Source organism: Musa acuminata, chromosome BXJ2-4 (genome assembly GCF_036884655.1).
Source record: "Musa acuminata AAA Group cultivar baxijiao chromosome BXJ2-4, Cavendish_Baxijiao_AAA, whole genome shotgun sequence".
NCBI classification, from domain to species: domain Eukaryota; kingdom Viridiplantae; phylum Streptophyta; class Magnoliopsida; order Zingiberales; family Musaceae; genus Musa; species Musa acuminata.
In genome coordinates, this window is record NC_088341.1 from 8,018,642 (window position 1) to 8,038,558 (window position 19,917).

Consider the following 19,917-nt stretch of genomic DNA (forward strand, 5'->3'; position numbering starts at 1 on the left):
AAAATCAAAGTTAACCTTTTTTTTCAAGAATTCACCAATATTGTAACACATAATTAAACTCATATAACACTGTTTTCGGTTTACAAGTATGTAAATTATAATTGGATTTCATACAAACAACAGCTTGTAGGCGGCCGGAGATTCCCATGGCACTTCATCTTGCTGTCGGCTCACTTGTTCCTGCAACCAAAGCCAACTCTACCTCCTCCCTCCACTCTACGCTCCTCGTCTCGAAGTAGCCCGTCTTCACCTCGTTGGCGAAGTAACTCACCCACACCCTCCCCCCAACCCTCCACATCACCACTCTCCCCTCCATCTCCCTCCCTACCCTCCACTCCACCGCCTCCGCCAGCTCGTCCCCTGCCACCACCACCCCGCCCGCTTTGCTGAACGCCCTCCCCCACCCGCTGTACCTCCTCCTCATGCCGGCACTCGGGTTCCCTCCGCCGCCCTCCGCCGGCCTCCACGCCGCCACCTCCGTCCCTGTGGCGTGGTCGCAGAGCACCCCCTCGAACACCGCCGCGCTGCCCTCCGCCTCCTGCTCCCACCGCCAGCTACGCCCCTGTAACCTCGTCGCCGTCCGTGCCGCCGCCTTGATACCTGCCGCCTTCCCGCTCCCGAACCGGCCCTTCACTGTCCGCGTCGCCTCTATCTGCCGCTCCGGGTTCCCGCTCGACCGGCCCAGGCTCGGCCCGGTCGCGTACGGCGTTCCCAGCTCTGGTCCCACCCACACCCGGGCCTGCGACGGGAAGTGGCGCTCCCCCTCCAGGTCGTCTGCCTCTCTGCCGGTCTCCTCGTCCATGTTTCGCCCGTATCGGAGCCCGACAACGCGAAGCCGTATGTTGTCGACACGTACGCTCACCCGGATAAACCGTGAGTCCCGCGTGCAGATCGTGTACTCTAATTGGACCACAGCTTCGAGTTGCTGGTGGGCCAGAGCGTAGCGCAGCGCGGAGTCTGTCGCTTCCACGCCCAGACCTGTCGCGCCGGTGGCATCGACCCGGCCCATGGCCGGCAGTGGAGCGAAGCCCTTAAGGACCCAGAGCCCGTGCCTGTCCGCCGCGTACGAGGGGCAAAAGCCGGCCGGGAGAAGACGCTTGGCGGCACTGCCCTGCAGCTGGCGGAAGAGGCACCACTTGGAGAGCATGTAACCGAGGGAGCGCATGAAGCGCTCCTCGACGTCCGGTCCGACTGCAAGGAGGACGCCGCGCAGAGCGAACCGGCAACAGAGGGCGCGCTCGAGGGGAGCGTCAAGGGCGCTGAAGAAGAGGAAACCGGCTTCGGCGGGGGCGTCGGTGGCGCAGAGCCAGAAGAGGCGGAGGAGGAGAGCGAGGCAGAGGAAAGGCGCCGCCTGACCGTCATCGCGGACTAGGGCGGCCGAGAGGGATCCCTGGTCGAGCTTCGGCGCCGAGAATGAGAATGAAGAGGGAGACATGGGGATGCATTCTCGGAGGAGCTGGAGGAGGAGAGGCAGGTGAGGGGAGGCGGAGGGGACGGGGTTCGAGAGCCAGAGGGTGCGGGAGGTGGTGGAGAGGTGGAAGCCGTGGAGGGAGAAGGAGAAGGTGAGGAGGGGCTCAGCGTCGGAGCCGATGGTGCGGTCGGCGGAGAGGCGGATGGACTTGGCATCGGTGGAGGCGGCGAGGACGAGGGAGGGAGGGGCGGAAGGCCATTGCGATGGTTCGGGGAGGGTGGTGAGCCATGACCACAGGTCCTCCATGGCTGCTCCAGGCTAAGGATGTGGAGCTGCTGCCGTCCAAGCTTCTCCTCGGGTTGGTAACAAGAGACAAGGTGCAACTTAGCCACAGGGGAAGGGACGGGTGGACGTGGTAAAAGGCTGGCCTGTTCTTGTCGTGCAGCGGTAGTCGCAGACGAACCAGTCGACGTAACGGCTGTAGAACCCACAGGGTGAGTCCGTGGGCTTGGGCCAATGGGCCAAAGCCACGTGTAAACGTATCGGTGTTTGACCCGTTGACCGACTCGTTCGTGGCTTAGAGATGGGGTGACGAAGGCACGGCGGCGTCGGGTCTCTCTCTCTCTCTCTCTCTCTCGGACGTGGAAACATACGTGAGGTTGGCCATGCATTAACTGATGTTTCGTAGGTGCAGAGAAGGATCGGGTTTCTTCTTCTTCTTCCTCGGTCTTGTGCGATTCATATGCACCCACGCTCGAATTAATAGAACAGTAGATTTAGCAAATAAAAATAAAAATAAAAATTGTTTTCACATCCATATCTTTGATGCTTAAATTTAGAGGAATAAGGGGTGTTTAGGGATCGAATTGTTGAGGATCAAATCATATCGAATTGATGATATTCGATTTAATTTAAGTAAAATTAAGGTTCATATCATTTATAAAACTATGATATTAAAATAAAACCGTAGAGAGTATTATTTGAACCCAATTGATTTTAGAAATTTTAGAGCCTTTGAGTTTGTTCGATTAATTAGTTTGAACCAAATGAATTTATTTGAGATAAATTTGTAAAATTAAAATTAATTATTTTTTTATTCATAATGGTTAATCAAATTGAAGAAAATAACCCTCCTCGGTATTATTTATAAGTTTTAAAATCAAACTATTGATGAATCAATTTAGACCGAATCCATTTTTTTAATTTGATTTAAACACATGTACAAATAAATATAAAAAATTAGAGGGATATATAATATAATTTTACTTAAAAGCAGCACCTGAACCTGAAATGAGAACACCGTCGGATCTATTTCATAAATGCATGACACAAACGTTTCAGTATGTTATCCTACCATTTGTGTCTCTCCATCATTCTAATGCAATATTTGCTTGATTTGTTTGTACAAAAGTTTCTCTACATGCTTATCCTCTTGTCAAGGCAACATAATTCAAGTTTAATATGCCTTAACTTTTGGTTTCTGAGCTATAGTAAATGTGTTGTATGGCCTTGCTTGAAATGATATTAGAATTTAGCAAGTCAATTATCACATTAATGTTTGGATAAATAATTGATAAGTTATCCTACATGTAATCGAAATTCAACTCGAACCGAGATTTGTCGGATGATCCTAAAATAATTATGTTGGGTTTGCCTGATAAAAACCTATTTCGAAATATTAAGAAACTTGATAATGCAACTGGAGAAGTGTGTTGGGTAATTATTATATCAAGGTAAAAAATAATATCAAAAAAAGTTATTCAGTCATTATTAAGCCAAAAGATTATCGAATAGTCTGAGTGTTGCGATTATAAAATAATTATTCATGTTAATGTTAGGATCATCAATTGTCAATTTGGCTGAATAGATTATTCTATTAGCTTAGAGTCAACTGTAGAGTAACTATTCATGTTAATATTAAGATCATCCTTATTAGCATCAGGTTTTTATATCAGGTGTCATCTTAATAAAAATAATATCAGGTTTTTATATCAGTTTCAATAATTAAAATTTTACTCAAAACCTCAGAGTTGATGTTATAATTTCTTGTGGAAAAACACTGCAATCCTACCCTTAGTAGATATTCTCCATTCCACTTTTACTATCATATGGTCCCTATTGGCAACTAATCTTCCAAGTTGGGGAATTATTGTACTTTCATTTGGTCGCAATCTAACCTCTCTGTGGGAATTCCAATCCAAGTACTTGAAGCTATCACTGTCAGGTCTTCATTCCCAATTCACATCACCCATGATAAAGGAGGAATTCTCACTCCCCTTTGCAATGTCTAAGCAATGCCTCTCAAGAATTCAGAAACAAATACTTGAGCTTCAGTCTCTGCTTGCAGCCTCAAGATGCACACAAGCTAAGCTGCTTAGGACAAAGTGATGAGAAAGATACACAAGTGTTGGAAATGCTCCTACTTTTCCCCTTCAGTCAGTCCACTTGTGGACCAGATAGGACTTCTTAAAGATCTCCCATCTGAGGACCACTGGAACTCCACAGGCAAAAAGAAAAAGAGAACCACCATAATTTCACACCTTTTGTTCTCTTGACTTGAGGAGGAAGAGAAGAAGATAATGAGCATCTCTTAGGCATAATGACTCCTCATTCACCTACTTTGCAGCATAGAGAAACATGTCTGCTACTCTTTTAGTTAAGGCAGTCATTTCTCCTCCAATATCCCTCCCTCTTAATCATGTTGGGCCTGTCATATTTATCTTTTCCATCTTGAGTATTTAAGATACTTGTAAATGATCATTGATGGTTTAGAGCTAAAAGTAACTGATAATTATGATATAATAGGCAATCATATATAGTCTTCCTCTTGGGACTACTTGACAGACTGCTAATGGCAGCCATTTGTGTTACAGCTTATGATCATTCATTACCACAAGATGAGACACACTGAGACAAGCAGACAGACGAGATATAGCAGCTATGGTATCGACACAATGGTTCACTCTAGATCAGACTGACTGAGTCATCAAACAATTCCACCACTGGCCAACCTCAGCATTTGGCTTGTGCACCACAGGCCAGCTGAAAACAACACATATATGGTCTTCCCAGCAATCCTAATCCATGGAAAGAAGCTCTCCTTGCAGATTTCAAGTGGATCTAAAGGCACCTCTACTGAAACATACTCCACTAACTTGGACCTGCAAGTTCTATTAAAGCACCTCCACCAAGATATTCCACCGAAGAAGCACAATGATGCAGGAAGATTAATGAAGAACAAAAGACTAACCAAACTTTATGTCACGTTATTGGTACTTTTGTGGGACCTGACATTTGCAGAAAGTAGCAAGGACAATACTGTAATGGCATCTCCACACAGCTCAATCAACTGCATGAGATCAGCTTGGTGCACACATACATACAAGTACAGAAGTAAACACCAGATGAGATGCTGTCAATCCTGCATGGCCTCTTCATATCTGTTCCTCCTGTTCCGGGTCTGGATCAATTTCCTCGAAAACAAGGTGCTGAATCTGATGGAGATGCTTGTAAGCTGGGCTGTAGCTGTGGCTGTGGCTGTATGTTAAACAAGTGCAGCGGTTGACAAGACATGGATGTGGATGAGCTCGTAAGATAGGCAAGCTTGTTGGTTTCAGAGAAGACAATCATGTAAACTGGGTAAGACCTGATGAGGAAGAGGAGTGAAGAATCCGAAGAATTGACCTAAACGACTGTGACCATGGCAGCGGCATCGCCCGCAGCATAACAAACACCACAACGTGGGCCACTGATACCAAAAGATATATATCGAGTAAAGCATCCACTGACACTCCTTTTTCTGCTGATGAATACTGCCGTGCAATTATTCCACTTCATACCTTGTTCTGCATCCTTTTCAAGGGAAGCAGCCACCATAACCCCAAAAAGCCTATATGCCTTCCCAGTCCATACCTGGTTTCGGCTCTCGGACTCACCTCTCTTCGGCATCTTTCTCTTCTACAGGCTGCTGCCAGGCTCGGCTACTTGCACATGGAAATGGAAATGGGTGAAGTGGAAGAGGAAGCAGCAGCACGCGGTGGGAAGCAAGGAGAAGATGATTCTGATGGCGGTGCAACGGCCGGTGACAGCGGGGAAGAATGGCTGAACCTGACGCTTGGTGGGGGAGTCACCGCAGGAGAAGGAAGCTCTTCCGGCTCCCAATCCAAACCTCTCACCCACAAGATGTTCTCATGCAACTACTGCATGAGGAAGTTCTACAGCTCGCAAGCTCTGGGGGGGCATCAGAACGCCCATAAACGAGAGAGGTGCGCCGCAAGGAGGTCTCACGCAGCACAAACAAGGGTGATGGATCTTCCCCTCCACGCGCCGTTCCTGCAGTCCCTCGGCGTTCGTCCTCATTCCATGGCCCACAAGCAAATCCGGGAGCCGGAGAGGTCCATGGCGGCGAGGTTTGATCACACCAGGACCATGTTGTCGTCGTTCGCCATCGAAGAAGCCGCGCGTTCGAACTGGACTGGGAGCTTTCAGATCGATTCCGAACCTGCAAAGGGACCCTCAGCGCAGCAAAATCTTGACCTCAGCCTCAGGCTCTGATAACTCTCGAATCCATCCCTCACAAGCTATCTCATCCAAAGCCACACGGTTCATCAATCATGTCCAGTCCAGCTTTATGTTTCCCGTTGCCAATGTCAAGAAAGCCTTTTTAGTAGTACATAGAGCGTAAGAGAATGAAAAGCCATGAATGACTTTTGGAGATTTCTTCATCTTGTTCTGTGTCTCAATGCCCATGTCATGTTCTAGTCTGATCAGAAACTACTGATCCACCAATCGACGTAGCTACTTCATAAGAACATGAATCGTTTGCTTCTGCAGAGAAAAATGACCACTAAATTGTCTGAATGATGTTTACAGCAGAAAACATGATCGCTGGAAGTTTTGGTTGCTCCAATTTGTGATCCGGAGAAGCTGAGCCCGTCGATGACACTGTTTGGCGTACTAAACTCTGTTCATCTCAAAAGCAACTAAAGCACATACTTCTTTTTTGTCAGTGGCTCGGGAGACCCCAAATAAACAATAACCTCCACCAGTAAACCACTGATGACTTCCTCATCTTCTACCTCAGACATGAGCTGAGCTAGATGAAGATTGAACTATGTACATCCAAAAAGCATGCATCATATTATTTAGTTCCACTTGTCTGCAAAGCATTTTGTCTTTTATTCTTTTGCTGTCCTGACCAGGATCATGCAGCTGCAGGATAAATAATTCAGGATGCTGGCTGGACATTGATCCTCAAAACAATCTAAAATATACATGTTCTTTAATTGGAAAAAAAAGCATTCTGCATCACTGAGCTAAGTGCTGATCCAACATGTTTCAGACACAATGAGCATTGCTTCTTGTCTTACCGATGGAGGAAGGAGAAGGTGTATGTATGGCCTCTGTTTGAGAAATGATGATGTGACAAGAACTAGAATAGAACTACGACACCATTTTGTCTCTCTGTCTTGTGTCCTGTTCACTGTATCCACTCCGGGATCTCAGCTCTTGGGGACACGGAAGGGTTGTCTCTCATCTCATCATATAGGAGTTGGCTTCGATCCACCTTGGTGTTAGTATGCCAATTGAATCCCATGGTTCCTAAGTTCACTCGACATAATGCGTGTGTAGCTCACCCAACAACTCTTTAGTGCTGGAATACATGATTTCAATTATGTGTGATGTTTATAATTAGATATTATTGTGTGGAGGGTGTTGATGGAGGAGATAAAAGATATATATATATATATATATAGTCTTAGATCCCTACTATTATGACTTTTTGGAGATGCTAAATTAATGATTTCACCATAATTGATGTAATAATTTCTTCTGACGCCTCAAAGGATTACATTACTGAACGATTTGGTATCACATATTTCTATTCATAATTTTATTTTACTATTTATTACGTTATTACTTTTAATTTTTTAAATATTTTTTTAAAATAAACATAAATATGTTCTTCTTCTTCTTGAAGGAACAAACGGCCAACCATCACTGAGTACATAATATGTTTTTTAAGCAGAGTATGGCCTAATGGTTAATTCTCCTTTTCATTTTGAGGAGATAATTCTAGTTTTTTAAGTCCCTGTACAAGCATCAGAAGAATTGTTGAATTTGTAATCACCCTCCATTATTCTCAACAAAGAAAAAATTACTTTTTTGTCATCCTAGATGCATTACTTGCTGAATTCATAATCTCAAAAAGAAAGGAGAAAATATATTTCCTACAAAATTGTCTTGTGAAATAATAAACAGCCTCCACAAATATAAAAAGTCAAATACTTGATCATCTGTCATATACATTATAAAAACACATAATAGCAAATGTCATGGTGCCAAGTCTGGTATCCACAATTCATACACAATGAACAAAAGTAGTTTATCATCCATGTATGATAGATCTAAAGAACAATACAGCACACAACAGAACTAATAAGTAGGCCGATATATTCACACAAAAAATCAAATGATAAATTCCCCTTGGTATCTTTGGTGTTCCTCAAATTCTACCCTCCACGTAGTACCAGTGGCCTCTGTGAAAAGAACCCCTCTGTCGGCGCCCCATGTCAAAGATGTGAAATTCTTGGAGACTGCCAGGTCAATTGTCTCAACTTGGATCAGAGGCAATCGATCATGACATGTCTCTTTTGCTTCATTTCAGTTGAATAGTAATTAGTAAAGAGTAGCTTGTAAGGCAAGAACATAAAAGTTTTACTACCACAATATTCCACCTTCAGAAGGCAGAACATCCATTTTGAAGAAAATGTCTGTTTTCTGCAATTTGCAATGGTGTCATTCTCTGATGAGCTGTTCCTCCTGCCTGCCTTTAACTTAAGCCAAAGGGCTTCATCGGGCATTACAAAAGCTCTTCCGTATTCCAGTGCCCAGCATCCTCAGAATATTTGACTACAACAGTCAGCACGTTCTGCTAAAAGAAAGCAAGTTGTGCTCTTAATCCATTGCAAAGTACAAAGGCATGTTTCAGTGCCTAGCATCTTCAGAATATTTGACTACAACAGTCAGCACATTCTGCTACATCCCTTTTAAAAGAAAGCAGATTGTGCTCTTAATCCACTGCAAAGTACAAAAGCATGTTTCTAGGAGAGAAGAGCCAACTATATATGAAATGCATGTAAATGGAGACCTACAGAACCACATAATACAGCAAAAATATTAGGGATATTAGCAGTTTGAACAAAGCTAGTAACATCGACAATAATGAAAATCAAAATTTCTGATAATTGATCCTCAAAAAACTTTTATTTAACGCGGTCCTTTTTTCTTTTCATGCTTCCTGGATTACCAAGTGTTGTACAGGTCAGATGATGATTTTAAGGCATTATTTACGGTGTTGCTTTATCTAAATTGTGATGAAATGAGAGACAAGCATGCAGGTTCATTTTGTATCATCTTCAACAGTGATATGCCAATTGGTTTCTCTATGCTTCATGATCTTTGTTATCTAACAATATATTGTCCCTCGGTTTATCCGAGCAACATCATGGTACTATGCCGAATAGTGTGCATATGTGACTGCAGGTGTATGAGAAGATGTGAACGTACCTGAAAGCCGCTCAAACAATTGCATCTCACAGAGTCTGATACTGACGGGAAAATTTTACTTGTTTAAATGCAGCACAAAAATAACTGCAGGTTTAAGTTAAAATGGTAAGGATACAACCAGAAGAAGCTTCTGATAAGATGAAAAGAAAATTACTCACTGGATCTAGAAATCAACAAGAGCATTTATTTAAAACACAGTCCAGTGGCCCCAGGTGGATTTCCAAATATGAACAGATACTTAAGTAATGAATGTATTTTCAAAACTCTTGTACGTGTAAAAATAACTTTCAGATGCTTGTATGGTTTGCCAACTGAGCTCTAATGTATACTTAACATTTGTCTTATTGAATGTTGGTAATGAAGTCAACTAAGGCATCTGGCATCCAACCACATAAAACTTCCTTAACCAATTGATCATGTACAATAAAAACCAACATTGAATTTAAAAAAAATAAAGGTTGAAGATTGTTACATGTGTAACAACTTTTGCATAGACACACAACATAACTCAGTTTATGCTACTGAAAAGAGCCAATATTTAATTAGCCTAGATGGATCATAGACAATCATGCATATGAACAAAAACTCTACAAAACAAGAACCTCATTTTTTTTATTCTTATTCATGTAATACAAAAATCAAATTATGTTTTCCCTCATGTAGGATTTACATATTAGACCAATACTTCCAACAAGGTGAATGTATATGTTTCCTTCACTAACTACCATTAACTATATGATCTGATGATATATCAAGATACAAATCCTGCAATACCTAGTGTTATGCCTTGAAGGAACCAATATTTTTGTATTTCTAACAACATCCTTTGCAATAAATGACTTTTTAAAAAATATTGTGTGTACATGCATATGTATGTGTATCCAACCTAGATGGTAATTCCCTTCTTTTAGTTAATGGATACTGTTCCTCGCTATATACATAGACATCCATGTGGTAACACATGAACAAAATTCCTTCATAAACTTGGCCCATATAATGCTGATAATGATGGTAGATCAATCGTAAACTAGTGGAAATTCCTGCCAACATGAACTAGATGAAATCTTACTTTATTATTTAAGTTCAAATGCATCACTTCAAACAACTTGAGAAAGAAAATGCACTCCTTGACATCATTAATGCAATTGAAAACACGAATTATAATAGAAAAGTATCTCACCAATCAACAAAACAACAAGAGTAGCCCAAAGAATTGTTTTGATATGGTGACCATATTGGATCTGATACTGAGACCTTCGAAGTAGCCTCTGGAAAGCTCCAAGATACCCATAAAGATGCTTATTATATACATCCTGTCCACGACTACTTAAGCAGCTCTTACTTCTTTCATAGCATCCATTGATTCCCTATGGCAACAACAAAAAGGAAAATGTTAAAGAAAACGTACAACTACCATAGAAAGTAATTCAAACCTTGAAAAAATGCCATGAAGAAATGAAAAATAAAAGTTTGTCACCTGACTTGGTTCATGATTTCTCAAGGGAATGGATTCCATCACATCATGTCGGTCCTGAGCAGACCACTTCTTAAATCCATTCTTGTACCATCTCATCCTTGATGTTGAATCTAATGCACTGGAGAGGCCAGATAAACTGAGTACCCGCGGGGGAGGGAGATTAGACCGATCATCTGATGATCTTTCAGAAGTATCTTCACCTTCACTAGGAATTGTGATGGCGCAAGCCCCAATATCACCAGCACAGCTAGCTGATCTATGGATATTATGAACTTTCTGATCCTCTCTATGCAAGGAACTCAACTGCTTTGAGTGACAAGAATCCTTTGAACGGTCACCGTTCGTCCTGATTAAATCATTCCCAACTTTCACATCGATGGCCGATGCAATTGGAATCTCCTTCCTATCCTCCAACGATGTATAGGACAAGAATTGTGCAAGTTCATCATTTTCCCCTTCGTCCAATCGAACCCATGTCAGGGAGCCCTCCCCTGCCTTGAAGTTCGTTTCCCTCAAAGAATTCTCCAGCGCCGAGATCCTACTTCCAATTGCCAACATAAATTCGCTATGTCGAGCTCTCGTATCTTCCCCAACCGACAATGCCTCATCATTCGATCTCACAGCCTTTTCGAACTCTTCAAGCTGAGAATCAACACACGGACGATCAAAATCCGATTTTGAACAATCTTCTCAAACGAAACACCCTAGCGAGCAATTAAAATAGGAGACTTCGATAAAATCAAACGACCGGGAAAAGAGAATCGGATATCACCTGCCATTTTGCGGTGCCAAGAGCTGTGTGAAGTTCCCTTTTCAGCTCGCCAGAGACGGGTTCGTCTCTGCCAGCGGATTTCGACGCGCTCTCTCGCTTATAGGTCCATTGCCTGTAAACGGATTCCAGCCTACGAATCGAAGTCGAAAGAAAAACCTATAACTCGATCACATCACCATAAACAAAAATGGGCAGAGAAAACCCTAAAAAGGAACAAAAATGCCCAAATTCCTCACCGGTCAGCGGAATCCTGGACTTCCTCCGCGGCGGCGAAGAAAGGATCCTTCTCCCACCGATCGAAAGTCGTCGCCATTCGATCCTCCTCGAAATCGAAGCACGGTTCGGATCGAGAAGAAGCCCCAACCGAATAGATGGCAACCTTTTTCCTCGGAGGTGGTACCACGAACAATATATTGCATAAGGTGACCATCCGTTCGAGTCCGTTGGATTTGATCTGGACGGTCGTAAATGGACTCGGGGACGCCGAGAGATGTGGGCGGATCGCTATTTGCGTCGACAACTGGATAAGCATAGGCTTCTTTTATTAGAATCGGAAACGATTGGAACGGACCGAAAAGAAAGGAAAATAGGGAGTATGTTTATCGAATATGTGGGAGTAGATAAAAGAGGGAGGTCGAGACTCGTTCGAATCGCATAATGTACTATTTGATTCGGTAGCGATCCTTTTACCGTTTCAAAGAAGAGAGAGGAGCTTTTTTTTTAGTAATTGTATATATTTAATTTGTATAAGTTATATTAGAATATTTATTTTTAAAAAAAAATACGGATAGAAAAATAGGAATTGGTTGGTTGATAGATCGCTAATATTTAAAAAAATAATAATAATGTAGTACAATATATTGGACGAAGCATACACATGAAGATAAATGAGCAAAAATTAAATTATTCTTATTAAAATCAAATTTCTTATAGCAAGTATAAATTCAAGAATATTTCAATATTTTAAGGACCTTTTAAGAAACAAACTTTCCAATTTCATAAAAACATTGTAATTACATATGAATAACATTATTTATCTAATTTTGCTGTCTAACAGTTTCGAACTCTTTTTATAATAAAAAATATCCCTCAGCTCAAATTATGTAAGGTTAAGAAATTTTCTGTATGATTTGTTGGGGCCCACCTCGTTAAAGACGGGACCCTCCAAAAATTGGCGTATGCTGCTTTATGTGGCGTGCACACGGTATTCTTTAGTAAAAGGCGAAAGAATAGTTCGCTCTGTGCTCACCACGCAGCTGCGTGATTTGTATGGGTCGACACTCGTTTCATTATATAGAGCTATGGCCCCGACTGCATAGTCGCTTAACCGATGTGGGACTAAAACCCCTCGGCCACCTCATTCCCACCCACCATCTCCTTGGCATCAATGCGTGCGAAGTCCATGGAAATCGTCGTGCTCCATCTTCATGTGTTGACGAGGAAGACAAACTTTAGAGATCACTCTGATTCCTCGTGCAATGGGAAGAGCAGCTGCAGATGATCTTTGCTAAGAAAGTCAAAGGTAGCATCGTAAGATGATGAATAATTGCTCACCTTCTCCTCGATCATCTTCATCAGTGTCTCCGAGTTGCCCGCTTTGGGTATCTGCAACTCAATTATATGGTCACACAGAGAAAGATGGCTAGTGGTTACCCTGACGCTTGCAATTTCCATTCCTATTATGAGCAAACTCTTCTTCTCTCTTTCCAAGAGTCATTCTTACATCTCAAAGCTGAGTTGCATTACATAACTACAAGTTATGGGTTTCTTGTCTGCCAAATTTCATATGGATTTCAGTACAATCAAGTGTTCCAGTCTATGCTAATTCCTGCTCGATGTACAGCAAGAGAACAAGAGTTTCCCAGAATTAAGCATTCGCATTTCGATCTCCATGAAAATTGTACTTTGATTACTCGGTTGTGCATGTAAAACTGGTTCTGGTGGTTCATCAAACCAAGAAAGACATCAGCAGCAGTGCCTCTCTCCGACGATGTTCCTTCAACGGGTCGACTTGGGCTTCTCCTTCTCCGGATTAGCTGAGTTTGGACTTCCAGATGTGTCGGAGGAGCTACTGCTCTCCCCAGCCTGCGCTTTGTTCGATATTAGATTCCGAAGCATCTTCTTCGGCGTTGTCGTGCCTTTCACCTTGCTGTCACCGCTCTTGTCGTGACCACTGCTCCTGCTACATTCATGTCCCTTCACAGAATTCAGGTCCCCAGTTGCGACGCCGTCGCAGTCATCCTCGGTGTTGGTTGTGATGGCCGACCTCGAGCTCCCGTATGAACCACCACTCTCAGCACGGCTGGCGGCGGAAGTCGATACCCGCATCTGCTCGAAGTAAAGGACCTGCACCACCGACCGCAACGGAAGGTGCTCGTTTTGTACAGCGTGTGCGCAAGCATCCACCGAGAGCTTCTTGCAGTCCATCAGGCTGCATAGCTTTCTTCTCTCGCTCTTGCTAAGGCCTGGATGTTCCTGCTCGTAACATAAACGAGAACAACAAGACCATGCATCAGCATTATAGCTTAATCCAAAGAGACAAATCTAACCTTCGCAATCACACCGTCTAACCCAAAAAAGTACCTTGAGATAAGTATCGATGGCACGATAAAGCCCATCGTGCACAGGTCTTGAATCACTCGGAACAAGTTCAGCAAGATCAATGAACTTGGAAAGAGTTAAATTAGGGTCTTTTGCAATCTCAGCAAGATAGTTATCAACCAGCTTGGCTACAGAGATCTTGGAGCTCCCTGAAGCCAGAGCTGTCTCGTCGGTTGCGGTTGGACCGGGATGATCTTCGTTGTCAGCCTGCATTATGAATTCTTCCACTATATTGAGCACGGTGTCAACATCATATACTGTCTTCCCCAAAGTACTATGAATTAAAAGATCGGAGACTGAAGCATCCTCTAACTGGCGGCCTATTCGCTTCACGAGTTCCTGCTTGCAAGTTTCACCACAATTCAGTAAGCTTTCAGCTCTTAGTAACTTCAGAAGGAAACTGCATGAAACAGAACCCTTTTCTGATGGCAACAGCGAAATGATAGTCTCCAGCCATGACGAGCTCTTTGTGGCATCAATGCCATTTCTCGCAGGTCCTTTGCCCAAACTTGTGAACCTCTTGTATGTATAAGCTTTCAGTGCTTCCCCGATAACTTCAGAAGAGACTCTCCCCTTGGCTTTAATGGCCACTATGATCCTCTTAAAGAAGTCCATTTCAAGTTCACATAAGTCCTCAACCCACCAGTCCTTAGGCACTGAATTTTCCTTCCTGACTCCGTTCCAGTGTTGTTCATTGGGACCGTTTTCAGATGGAAGCTTCTTCCTGTTATAGGTATATGACCATTCAACTTTGGAAGCATCAGTGGATGCCTTGGAGGCTACAGAGTCTATGCAGTGGCTAATCAACTTCAAGTCTTCAGCCCATGGCAAAAGAGACCTTGTAGTCTGGAGAACTATGATTGAATCTTTCCAGCCATGGAAAATGCTAGCTCTGAGGAAGACTTCAATTTTGTAGATAAGGTTCCCTTTCTCGACAGTTTCGTGCATTTCTAAGTACTCAGCGGCACATCGAGCAGCGATCACATTGTGAGCATTGAGTGTCACAGTCATACCATAGCAAAATTTGGCACAAATTTCAAATGCAGCAACACCGCCAGGAATATCTGAAATGCAAATCTCATCAGTTGCTTCGTTGTTTGTAGTCATCAGCAACTTCTGCATGTAGTAACTCTTGGACAACAGGGGAAACTGCATGTTCAGTTGGTAAAGAAAATCCAACCATTGTAATTAGAAGTTGGAAGAGCAAATAAAAGCAATTAAACCAAAAGAAATACGAAAGCAAACACGAATGATTAAGAATAGTGGGTGATTTTTTTCTTTCAAATGAAATGCTGATGCCATCATTTTACAGTATTGTAAATCTCTAATTATATTAATGGTGTCCTAGACATGCAGAAAAGCATAATTAACACTAAAGATATAAGGCAAGTGAGCATTCATTTATATTTATTTATTTACAATGAAAAAGTTACTTGAAATGGGTGACAAGTAATCCAGCATTACATGAAAATTTATACCACCCACACTTATTGATGATGACTGGATCATTGATCCTAATGTTACCAGGTAATGATTATGCTAAACTTGAAATCTTATTGGGTATTATTATATAATAATTAGTTCAACACCAAATGCAAACATCTCAGGAGCAATGTTGAGTAATCGCAATGGGTGATGATGTCCAACCTCTACTGCTACTCTTTGGAAGAAAGTGTTAGTACCTTATGCAAATGGAATTTGATATTGCCCACATGGATGATGATATCAGCTGCCAAGTCGGTTGCTACAAACCTGTAAAGATAAGCAAGTCCTTTTTATATCACGATAGAAGATATTTTTACATAGGTAACGTAAAGCACAAGTATAATCACATTTTTTTTCTCAACGCATTAGGAGATACCATTACAGCAGCTAAGTAAAATTGGAAAGGGACTACAGCAACAGATTGAACAAACATCACTTGCAAAATCAAAAGCTATCAGAAAAGAATATGTGCTCCGTTAGATTTTGTAAATGAAGCATTAGTCGATCGTTCTATTTAGTGCAAGAAACAGTAGTGGAGTATTATTTCTACACACAAGCATAAGCTAAACCTAGTTCAAAGTTCAGAGAATTCCCTTTGTTACTGACCAAGTGAGAAGCGAGTTCTAAATTGGATAAATAGCCTAAGTTGGCGAGAATTTTCCATATGGTTATAAACATGAAGCATAACTGGATCTCACTTCACGCTCATGTGCCTAAATGTATATGAAAATGTTTCGATCTGTTGACAGTATGACATTGTTTATCCAAAGTCTAACTAGTTTTCCTTCGCCTATTTAAGCAAAGAGCATGATAGAGTGAAATTTGGATAGGCATCCACCACCAGAAGAAGAAGAAAAAAAATCTAAATGAAAATTTATAAAATAATCCAGGAAACAACATATATAGGATACTAATAGGAAACTCAGAAAACATAGACCAGGGATGACTAACCATTAAATCATGGGAGATGATTTCTTGTAAGAATCTATTATTGTACAGGGATCAAACTTGGAATTTGTTACCAACAGGTATTATTACCGATTAATGAAATGTTTAATCAACTTTAAGGAAAGTTTTATGTTAGTAAAGGTAAAATAAGAAGAAGAAGCAACTATCAACAAAAAAGTTCACACTTATAATGTTACTCTTCCATTATTGTCCTATCATGTGAAGCATATTAATACAAACCAGCCCAACTTATCTTATATATTCTTAGATTGGTATCATATCAATACATAATCATCAAGATTGGTAAGGTATCTCGCTCTTCGTAGAGGAAAATGCATCAAAAGTTATGATACCACCAAGATAGCTTCTTTAGAACCATATTATGTGAAGCATGGAAAAGGAAGCAAGACAAACGCAAGGGCGCAAGAGATCACTAATATTGCATAAATTTTTGTATCATATATAAAAGACATGTGGCTTGAGAACACCAATACTTTCCACTATCTAATTTGTACATAGGAGAAATTGAATAAATATTTGAAAACTAATAATAAGTTGTGCAATATCAGATTCACTGACAACAGATCCCATAATATTTATGAGGGATGCCACATCTGATTTAAAACAAAGAAGCATCAACTATACCATACGAATGATACAGCAAAACAAAATTGCAGATGTATTATGCTTTGATGAAAAACTTGGGAGAGACACTAAGAATAAATGGCCTTCACAAACAAAAGATCAATTTTGTCTTAATTAGCTGAACTGGAAATGTTGCAGAAAGCAGACTTACTAATGCTTGCTGCAAAACCTGAATGAGAAAAGGCAAAATAGGCATTTTTGTGAACCTTTAGTGGTAATTATAAATCAAATAGCCCTGATATGTTAAAATCCATTATTTGTGCTTACCACTAAGAGTTGGGTAAGGCACATATTCCTACCTAAATCTATCTTATTACTAAGATTTTGGTCAAACAATGGCCATTAAGAAGTAATCTATATCCACAACCAGTCAGTAGCAAAGGAAAAGGGAAAAAATGAATGTTTCCACATAATGTTTGAGAAAATGCAGACAGGAGGAAAAAAACAAAGTGCAAAAAACATAATGCAGACAATGTATAGCACTCTAAAAAGAAACATAAAAATCCCATATCAATGTAAAAATAAAAAGAGGTATCAAATACCTGATATCCTTCCCATCACTCTTAAATGAATCAGGCTTTGATCCGAGCTTCATAAACTTCATCCTGGAACAAAAAGAATGCACCCTCTCCTCTACACTTCTGCTCAACTGATGCCACCCTGCATTCCTTGCATCTAAGGAACGGCAACTCTTATAAACAAGTGTGTCAGGTGCTCTCAGAGCATCATGCGTGGACCTACTGTAGGAGGAAGAAGACCGAGTATTCCAGCCCTTGTGAGTCTGCAACAGCAATAATTAAATAAGCAGAGTGTTGCAGAACAGAGCAGATCAGGAAAGGATCAATAAGTTGACACAGCCATTTCCCTTTCCCTCCCACTTGGTCGAGCAAGCAACCAAGAGATGCGGTCTAAGGGAGAGGCCTTGCTGTTCCCCAGCTCCATGGCAGAGCTCACGCAACCTGGCGCAACTTGGTCAGGCAGAGGAGACACCAGCACCCTTCCCTCTATTTGATAATGGTGGTGGTGGCTCTCCGAAGCTTTGCTTGAAAGGTCGTTAAGATCTGGCGACTGAAGCCATGTTCCTCGAATCAAGCTGCTTCAGTCGTTGGGATCGAATCACCTGCGACGCCATGACAGCACCTCTATGTGAGGAGGAAGTGGAACTATGAAACCGCAGACAGAGAGAATCTTTTTCTTCCTTTTTTTCCCCCATCAAAAAACAATGAGGAGTTCAAGGATGCCATGACAACTACTCTGGTGAAGGAATCTTGCCAAGTTGCAAAAATCCACATGAAAAAGCATATGGAATAGTTGCATTAGAGCCAGGAAGGCATGTGATGTTGCATGCACTTGGTACTATAAGGCTTGAACGTGGTACTAAAAGCTAGAAAGGTTTGAATATAATATGCAGCCAGCTTTTGGAGCAAGAAGAACGGAGAAGACCGAGCTGAATCGCCTGAACTCTCAACGTAAAGAAGACAAAGGAAGATGATGTGCAAGCAGTTTATGTTCTTGGATAGATAGACAGCAGTCGCTGAAAAGAAACCACAAGCAAAAGAGAAGGGAACGGGCTCAACAGCCAAAACAGAGAAAGATCGAACAGAACTAAACAGCAGAACAGAGAACTCAGATCAACAAGAATGAGCTTGCCAAAACCCACCATGAAGTGCCATCAACATCAAACAAGAACAGCGGCAACAGCGGCGGAGTGAGACATGGCAGGAAAAGAAGCCATGGAAAGAAGCAGGTGTCCTCAGGCTCTAAGGACGGCACTCATCCAGCAGGTGGAGGTCCATCATGCCCCCTCCCATGCCCGCACCTTCTGCGCCACTGTCAGTCTTTCTCTCACCCCCACACACCACCGCCCCGAGAACACAGACACGCAACAGCAGCAGCAAAAGGAGACGATATCCTTCGAATCCAATGAACAGGACAAGCCAAACAAGTGGCTTCGTCCTCTCTCTCTCTTCTCCTTCCTCTGCTTTACACGCCATTTATTGCACCTCTTCATTGCTTCAGCTTCCCCAGTCTTTCTGTCATTGACATTCTTACCCCTCGCTTGGGTAGATATTCTCAGCAGCCTAAAAAGTATAATAGATTGGGTTAGATTGGACTTAACATACACCCTTTTCCAACTCAAAGTAAATGCAATTTGACTTGGGTTGGATTCTTCCATTAACCAAAATTAGGTTACTATTGAAGTTACTGATAAATGAATTGGATTGAATGATGTAGAAATAGATAGATTTAATTAAAGGTATAAATACAAATATTGGAACTAAATACTGTTTTGTGTCATTGGGGGTGTTAAATAGGCACAGAATCTAAAAAATTGGATCATGATTGAACATATGAATCTAACCTTAGATCACAAACATCAGTATCATTAACTCAACCCTAGACTGTAGTAGAACACAAACAACTATTTCCTTTTATCCTAAACAATTTGATGCATTCCTTTTGTAAACTAAGGCACAAACTTCAATGCATTGAACTGGTCTTTGAGACCAGATTGAGCAGCCATCGAAGAGCAGCAAGAGAGCCTGACAGCATGTAAGTTTGAAGTACAAGAGATTTTGTTCATCTTTGTCTTTGATTAGACTTAGACAACAGATGATGAGAGATTTTTGTCTTTGTGTTTAACTTCTGCCCCCATGAGAGAAATTGTTTTCTGCAGCAAACAAGTGAAGCAGAGGAGAATGAACATTATACATACAGTTTTTACCTCTTCTTCACCTCTCTCTCCCTTCTCTCTTTTCATTTCCCAAGGCTCAAACCCAAATTCATCAATATTATCTATATGTTTTTTTTTATTTTTGACATGATATATAATTATATTTTTAATTATTGAATTGATAATCTCATCATCTAATCCATCAGTTCAGCCAATGATCCAATATTTATATCTGTAGGTGAAAAGATGGATATTGAGGCCTATATATATATATATATATATATATATATATATAGGCCTGAATCAAACATCATACCAGATAGAAAAGGATTGCA

At 41.6% G+C, this 19,917-nt stretch overlaps 4 protein-coding genes and 1 non-coding gene across 10 annotated transcripts; 1 reads left to right on the forward strand and 4 right to left on the reverse strand.

Moving 5' to 3' along the window:
* On the reverse strand, window positions 1–1,783 carry LOC135609833 (uncharacterized). Its single transcript, XM_065103517.1, has one exon. It carries the CDS (start codon window positions 1,715–1,717, stop codon window positions 155–157), a length of 1,563 nt encoding a protein of 520 aa, XP_064959589.1. The 5' UTR covers window positions 1,718–1,783; the 3' UTR covers window positions 1–154.
* A 3,461-nt stretch (window positions 1,784–5,244) lies between these two features.
* LOC135608978 (zinc finger protein 7-like) lies at window positions 5,245–6,127 on the forward strand. Its single transcript, XM_065102065.1, has one exon. It carries the CDS (start codon window positions 5,402–5,404, stop codon window positions 5,963–5,965), a length of 564 nt encoding a protein of 187 aa, XP_064958137.1. The 5' UTR covers window positions 5,245–5,401; the 3' UTR covers window positions 5,966–6,127.
* A 1,555-nt stretch (window positions 6,128–7,682) lies between these two features.
* On the reverse strand, window positions 7,683–11,720 carry LOC135586455 (uncharacterized). 6 transcript variants are annotated; one of them, XM_065103530.1, is made up of 7 exons: window positions 11,466–11,719; window positions 11,230–11,359; window positions 10,458–11,099; window positions 10,161–10,347; window positions 8,981–9,064; window positions 8,149–8,342; window positions 7,683–8,067 (listed from the first exon to the last, which is right to left on the reverse strand). In XM_065103530.1, the coding sequence occupies exons 1-5, from the start codon at window positions 11,657–11,659 to the stop codon at window positions 9,036–9,038; spliced, it is 1,182 nt and encodes a 393-aa protein (XP_064959602.1). In that variant the 5' UTR covers window positions 11,660–11,719; the 3' UTR covers window positions 7,683–8,067; window positions 8,149–8,342; window positions 8,981–9,035. The 6 variants fall into 6 exon arrangements, with proteins under 6 accessions (XP_064959602.1, XP_064959601.1, XP_064959599.1 ...); XM_065103529.1 differs by having other exon boundaries at window positions 7,683–8,345; window positions 11,466–11,720; XM_065103527.1 differs by having other exon boundaries at window positions 7,683–8,457; window positions 11,466–11,720.
* A 651-nt stretch (window positions 11,721–12,371) lies between these two features.
* LOC135611467 (U5 spliceosomal RNA) lies at window positions 12,372–12,487 on the reverse strand. The gene has a single exon (XR_010486597.1). It is a non-coding gene; the product is annotated as a U5 spliceosomal RNA (small nuclear RNA).
* Window positions 12,488–12,908: 421 nt separating this feature from the next.
* Window positions 12,909–18,860, reverse strand: LOC135609838 (BTB/POZ domain-containing protein NPY4-like). Its single transcript, XM_065103531.1, has 6 exons — window positions 18,569–18,860; window positions 17,868–18,028; window positions 17,451–17,689; window positions 15,513–15,582; window positions 13,813–14,979; window positions 12,909–13,704 (listed from the first exon to the last, which is right to left on the reverse strand). Exons 3-6 carry the CDS (start codon window positions 17,510–17,512, stop codon window positions 13,228–13,230), a joined length of 1,776 nt encoding a protein of 591 aa, XP_064959603.1. The 5' UTR covers window positions 17,513–17,689; window positions 17,868–18,028; window positions 18,569–18,860; the 3' UTR covers window positions 12,909–13,227.
* Between the last annotated feature and the right edge of the window lie 1,057 nt (window positions 18,861–19,917).